Source organism: Megascapheus bottae, chromosome 28, assembly GCF_031878675.1.
Source record: "Megascapheus bottae isolate mThoBot1 chromosome 28, mThoBot2.hap1, whole genome shotgun sequence".
Lineage (NCBI taxonomy): Eukaryota > Metazoa > Chordata > Mammalia > Rodentia > Geomyidae > Megascapheus > Megascapheus bottae.
The window spans coordinates 4,354,220-4,360,583 of NC_143536.1; the positions used below are offsets into that span (position 1 = coordinate 4,354,220).

Consider the following 6,364-nt stretch of genomic DNA (forward strand, 5'->3'; position numbering starts at 1 on the left):
TTCAGGAAAGGACATTTATTGTGGCCCTTGTCCCTCCCCGCTGCACCTCACCCATCCCCAACCTGTGCTTTGGAGGAGGGGAGCACCTCACCCCTACATGGGGTACCAGGGCCACTGTACCTTAGAAGCCTGTGGTCCTGCCCCAGGCTGGGGTCTGCACCCCGTGGGCCCAGCTAGAACCCCAAACTCCAAGCCTGTGTACAAGAGCAACCACCACCCACTTGGTGGGACTGGGAGAGGGGAAGGGGAGCGTACCGTGCCCCCCCAGCACCTGGCAGAGAGCAGGGCTGGATGGGGCGTAAGACAGAACAGCAGAACTTCGCCTCACTGTCTGCCCTTCCCCAACAGGAGCAAAAGTGGCTTCACAGCCAGAAGGAAAAAAATATGTACATATTTAAAAATAAAAATCCTCCAGCCCCCTGAACCAGCAGGGGGCCAGGCCACTGCAGAGCCCTGCACCCCCAGCCCTGGAGTGTAGCCAGGCAGGAAGAAGGGCCAGGGAGAGTCTGCCACTGGCGAGGGCAGTCTGGGGAAGTGGAGGCTGGGGCTTGGCGTCCTTGGTGCTCGAGATGGGCACTGAGACTGTAAACACAACCCAGGGGGCAGGTTCCCACCTGATATTCTTCCTGGATGAAGAAGGGCACTGTGGTGAGAGGTGGGGAGCGCAGGCCCTCAGGGACACTGGAGGCTGCGATAGGGCACTGGGTGGGAAGGAAAGGCCTGGAGACCCCAGTACTCTGGTTGTCTGACACAGTTCAGCACCGGGGCCACCCCCCCTCCCTAGAGGTACCTGCCCAAGTCAGCCTGGCCCGGGGGCCAGGTAGCTGTGGGGGCCCGCCCAGAAGCAGGGAAGAGAGCCTGCAGGTCGCAGTAAGGAGCTCGGAGGCGGAGAGGCGACGCTGCTGCCTGATGCCCAGCAGAACATGGGCCAAGTCTGGTCCCAGCTGGGGACCTGCCAGAGCCCCACCTGCGCTGAACCTGGGCCAGCGGCCCCGCCACCTCCATCAGGGACCAGCACACAGGACAAGGCCGGGCAGGGCCCCCGCAGGCTAGGCCTCCGGTCGCCCGGTCCTAAGATGCCCGGGAGCTGCTGGCCCCAGTGGGAGCCCTGAGGGGCCCCGAGTCCCCCAGGCCGGGCCCGCGGGGCGCTCAGGGCTGCATGCGGCTGAGCCACTGGGTGCGCAGCGCCCGCACTTCCTGCCCATACCACTCGTGCAGCCGCGCGAAGGGCGCCGCGGGGGGAGGCTCGGGGGTGGCCGAGGCCCGACGGCGGGGCGGCAGCGGCGGGCGGTGGCGGCGATCCGGGAGCGCCGGGACCTGCAGGCTCCAGGCCGCGCGGCCCTCGGCCTTGCCAGCCTGGGCAGGACGGTCTAGGGGGCGCCGAGGCGGGGCTCGGGGCGGGGCCTGCGGAGGGGGCGTGGCGTGTGGGGGTGTGGGCGGGGCCTGCAGGGCCCGGACCGGAGGGGCCGGGGGCGGGGCCTGCAGGGGAATGGGCGGGGCGGAGCCGGCGCGCGCCGCCTCCAGCTGCTGCTCCAGCTCGCGCACCACCAGGCGCAGGTAGGCGAAGCTGGCGCGGGACAGAGCCTTCACCCAGCCCTCGAGCGCCCCCTGGCTGTCGGCCGCGAGCACGTAGGAGCGCGCGCGCGCGCCCGCGAAGCGCACGGCGAAGGCGAAGGCGAAGTGCGCGGCCTCGGCCAGCTCCACCGTGCAGCCCTCCAGCACGATGACGCCCAGCGGCTCCGGCGCGGGGGCCGCCTCGGCCGCCACCTCGAAGTAGAAGAGCATGTTCCCGCGCAGCACGAACCAGCGCCGCTGGAAGGCCGCGTGCCGCCCGCCGCGCTTGTGCAGGAAGCCCGCCTTGTCCACCGGCGCGTCGCAGGTCGCGTAGCCGGCCAGGCTGCGCTCGTTCAGCTTCATGCTGCGCCCGGGCCCCGAGAGGTCAGTGGGGCCCCAGACCCCGCACCCCGCACCTACGCGAGGAAACCGAGGCTCAGGGAGCACGGCCGGCCCGCTCGCCCCCTCTGACCACCCACCCAGGCCGCCCGTCTGACAGGCGGGGAGACTGAGGCACGGTCAGTCACCGGCCCAGACGCACGCAGTAGGCGAGGCCTTGGTGCTCCAGGCCCCAGCTCCCAGGTCAGGACTCCACCCTGGATAGTCTGTCCCTAGCTACACGGAACTCCATCACAGCTGCTCCCCGAGTATTAACCATGGATTGTGTGCCGTGCCCTGCCCTGCCCTGCCCAAGTGCTGATGACAGGTAAACAAATGGCAGGCAGAGATGTCCCCGGGTCTAATTTGCTATGAAAGTGGATTGTTGGGGACCAGAACAGCATTGACTTTCACAGGAAGCCAGCCTCTGGAGGTAGAAGGTGAGGAGAGGCCTAGCACTTGGGGGAAGGTGGGACAGGTATAAGTAGTGCAAAGGCCCTGTGGTGAGAACTACTGGCCAGCTTAGGACACTTAAGTTCATCCTCCTCAGTCAGGACTGAGGGTCGCCCACAGGCCCAGGGTGGCCAGGTCATTTGGAGAACCAGCCCTGGAATCCTACTTCCCAGCCTCTCCCAGTGAAGGGTGGTAGCTACATTTGTTTAAGAGCCTGGTATGTACCAGGCACCTCATTAGTGCTCATTTCCTTGCCTGGGTGGTGTCCTTTTAAGGCCTGGAGGAATGAGACCTAATACATCAACCTTCCTCCCTTACCACCTACCTCCAGCCACTCACTGAGGCCATCGAGGGGCTTCCTATGATGAGCTAGAAGCTGAGACCACTTTGTTCTGGGCCCCCAGGCTAGGTAAGTTCAGTTCCTGCCTGGCTGCCCTGAGCTGTGTGATGCTGCACACAAACTGCTCCTGTCTGAGCCCCTGGTTCTTTCCCTGCATAAGGAGCTCATGCTGTCCTTACCACAAACGGCCTCCCCACAAACCCAATTCCATGTGATCCCTGCCCCCAGCCTTCCCATCTCCTCAGTCACCTCCTACCTCAGCCTCTGCCAGCCTCCCAGTCCAGCTCACACATTAGTTCTGTCCTCTGCAGGCTGTGAGATCCAGGGCACACTGTCAACCTCTCCAGGCCTCTGTTTCTCCATCTGTAAAATGGGATCACAAACTAAGCCAGGGCTGTGAGGACACAGTACTGTGTGGTGATCAGTGGTGCCAGGCCCTACAGTCAAACTCATGTTTTTCTTTCGTACCTGCCCTAGGGCTTGAACACAGGAGCACTGTCCCTGAGCTTTTGTTCAAGACTGGTACTCTACTACTTGAACCATAGCACCACTTCTGGCTCGTCAGTGGTTAATTGGAGATAACCAACCACTTCCTTGTATTTATTTATTTATTTATTTATTTATGCCAGTCCTGCAGCTTGAACTCAGGGCCTGAGCACTGTCCCTGAGCTTTTGCTCAAGGCTAATACTCTACTACTTGAACCATAGCATCACTTCTGGCTCGTCAGTGGTTAATTGGAGATAACCAACCACTTCCTTTTATTTATTTATTTTGTGTGCCAGTCCTGGGGCTTGAACTCTGGGCTTGAGCACTGCCCTTGGGCTTTTTCCTCAAAGCTAGCACTCTGCCACTGGAGCCACAATACCACTTCCGGCTTTTCTATGTATATGGTACCGAAGGATCGAACCCGACTCTTTGTGCATGCTAGGCAAACAATCCCGGCTCCCAGCCCACTTTCTTGACGTTGGAAATAGGTCTCAATATGCAGCCCAGAACTGCCTGAGATTCAGGATCCTCCTGCCTCCTCCCTGTGCTGGGATTACAGGCAGTGTACCTCCACACCCAGCACTGTTGGTATTTGTTTCCAATCTTAGCAAATGGCCTGTGCTGTCCCTCTGGCCCCACCAAGGCCAGGTGACCTCCCCAGCTGCCTCCAGTGGTCTCATCTGTTGACAAGACCCCCACTCTGGGTCCCTTCTGCACTCTGCTTCAGCCCCAGTGACCTCTAGGCTGTCTTAAACCACCATGGAGCCGTTGCACCTACCTGCCTTCTGCCCTCTCTCTTCCCACTAGCTTCAAGTCTGTGCTCACCTGTCACGTAAAGCTGGCTTCCTCAACCACTCTGTGAAAACCAACTCCTGTTCTGGTTTGTCTCCTGGCCTCATCCCTGCCCTCACCCTGCCTCTGCCTGTCCTGTGCAGCTCAGGACAGAGATCTAAATCTCCCAAGGGCAGTGAAACCCTGTCTCCACAGAGAGATCTGGTGAACAATCATAGCTCCTCCTCAGGTCTCAACTTCTGAGGCTCCCCACTTCTCTCAGAATAAAATTCACTCCTCCCCCTGGCTTCCTAGCTGCCTTTCTCCTCTCTCCCACTCTCACAGTTAATCAAGTGTACCAGCATTCTCCTGCTTCAGGGACTTTGCACTGGCTGCTCTCTGCCCCTCCTGCCCATCCCATACTGTCCCACCGTCCCACACTGTTCAGCCTCAGCTTGACTACCACCTTTCTTCAAGAAAGTGTCCCCACCACCCCAAGCACAAAGACCCCCCGGTCACTCTCCTGTACCCCAGCCTGACATTACCTGGGTAATTTCTGCCTGCTCAGGGTTTTCTGCCTGAATCACGCTGCCTGGCAAGCAAGTAGAGAGAATTCAGCAGTTACCTCTGAGAACCTCAGCCCTGTGGTACAGATCTGTTCTCTCTACCTTATATATCCAGAGATGAAAACTGAGGCACAGAGCGGTGAGTAACCTGCCCAAACATCAGGCTAGGAGCTGATCTCGGGGTCTACCTACCCCATGGTGAGCAAAGGAAAAGCAAAATCCTTTATGTATGACTGCCCCATGGGGCCTACAGGCCCCTGCCACCCTGCACCGGCCACCACAGCCCTATCCATGGCTCAGGAGAAAGGGGGACCCTGGAAGCCAGGGAGACAGGCTGCAGACAGCCTGGAGACAGCACCTGGTCAGGGTGCTCCCAGCAGTTCAGAGTTCACTGGGGGCAGTGGCCAGCCAGGAAGCTGGAGGCTCACTCGGCTGGCAGGGCCAGGTCCTTGGCCCCTGCCCAGCCAGGTGGAAGACCTAGCCAGGGAGCTCATCTTCCTCAGCCTCAGTTTACTCAAGAGGTAAACAGCTGCAGAGAGAGTTCTGAGAGCTCCATGGGAGTTCACCACTAGGGAGGGGGAGGAAGGGGGATCTGGAGTTTGAGGTCAGCTTGGGCTACCCAGGGAGATCTTGCAGGAAAGGGAAAGAAGGGGAGAAGGAGGGGAGAGAAAGAGGACGGCTGGTGTGGTAAGGGTCACCTCGCCAGCCTCCCCTGCGGGTAAAGCCGAGCGGGCCCGGGGACTCGAGGGACATAGCAGGCTGGGGAAAGCGAGGCACGCACGTTCCTCCTCACCATCCCCCAGCCCCGGGGCCGAGGCCAGCGGCCCTGGGTGCGCGAGCTCCGCGCGGTGGGTGTGGCGGACCCGGGCCGGGAACTCTCCGGAACCGGGCGGCCCGCCCGTGCCGCCGGGGCCCCAGCACCCGGAGACCGGGGCGGCCGCGACCGCCCGGCGGCGGCCCGCATTCCCTTTGTGCGCCGCGGGCGGCAGCTGCCTCGGGACTCCGGGCCGGGCGGAGGGCGGCGCGGGCGACCGCCGCCACCTCCCCGGCCCCGGGCGCGGGCGGAGGGGGGCGCGGACCCCGGCGGCGCGCCCCGGGCCCCCCCCCCCCGCCTCCCGGCTCCCCCGCCGAGCTGGCTTACCTCGCGGCGCAGGCCCCGCGGGGCAGGGCCGGCTCGGTGGCGGCGGCGCTGGCGCTTTGTCCCCGGCGGCCGCCGGCCAGCGCGGCCCGGCGGAAGGAGGCGGGGCGGCCGGCCGGACGGGCGCGTGGCCGCGCCCCTTTAACCCTCCCGGCCCGCCGCCGGGCCCGCCCCGCGCCGCCCTATTGGCCAGATGCGCGAGGCCACGCCCCCGTGCCGGCCACGCCCCCGCAAGTACGCGTTGGGACCCTCTCTTAAAGAGACCGCGCCAGGAATCCCCAGGGTCTTGTCCCAGAAAACCTGTGATCTCTTTGGATCTCTGTGTAGTCTCAAAGGTAAGGCCACAGACTGGTCTTCAAGAAAAACCACGGGGGCCGTGGGCCCATGGGGAAAATCCCTGAAGTCTCCCAGCTGGCCAGCCTTGCCATATTTAGCAAAGTTAGCTCCCAGGCTTATCTGAAAAATAATTCTAGAAAATGTACGATTGGAAAACAAGCAAAAGCCAAGCTGAAGTACAGAATATTCCAAGACGAAGCCAATTCGGATGTGTTCTAAACCACGCAAAAATACCCCAGGAGCCAACCCCTAACTCCAGGTAAAGAGGGCAAGTTCTACAAGTGGGTAGAGTAGGCTCCCACCAAGCCACAGAATCTGAGTGACCTTAAAGGAATTGCTTC

General features: G+C 62.0%; 1 protein-coding gene across 1 annotated transcript; it reads right to left on the reverse strand.

The window, feature by feature from the left end:
* Nucleotides 1–4,626, reverse strand: Pheta1 (PH domain containing endocytic trafficking adaptor 1). Its single transcript, XM_090320055.1, has 3 exons — nucleotides 4,529–4,626; nucleotides 2,982–3,088; nucleotides 1–1,970 (listed from the first exon to the last, which is right to left on the reverse strand). The coding sequence occupies exon 3, from the start codon at nucleotides 1,915–1,917 to the stop codon at nucleotides 1,150–1,152; it is 768 nt and encodes a 255-aa protein (XP_090176181.1). The 5' UTR covers nucleotides 1,918–1,970; nucleotides 2,982–3,088; nucleotides 4,529–4,626; the 3' UTR covers nucleotides 1–1,149.
* Nucleotides 4,627–6,364: the final 1,738 nt, after the last annotated feature.

What these genes read in the sequence shown, in the direction of transcription:
- Pheta1 (XM_090320055.1), bottom strand. Translation starts at nt 1,917, where the DNA reads ATGAAGCTGAACGAGCGCAGCCTGGCCGGCTACGCGACCTGCGACGCG.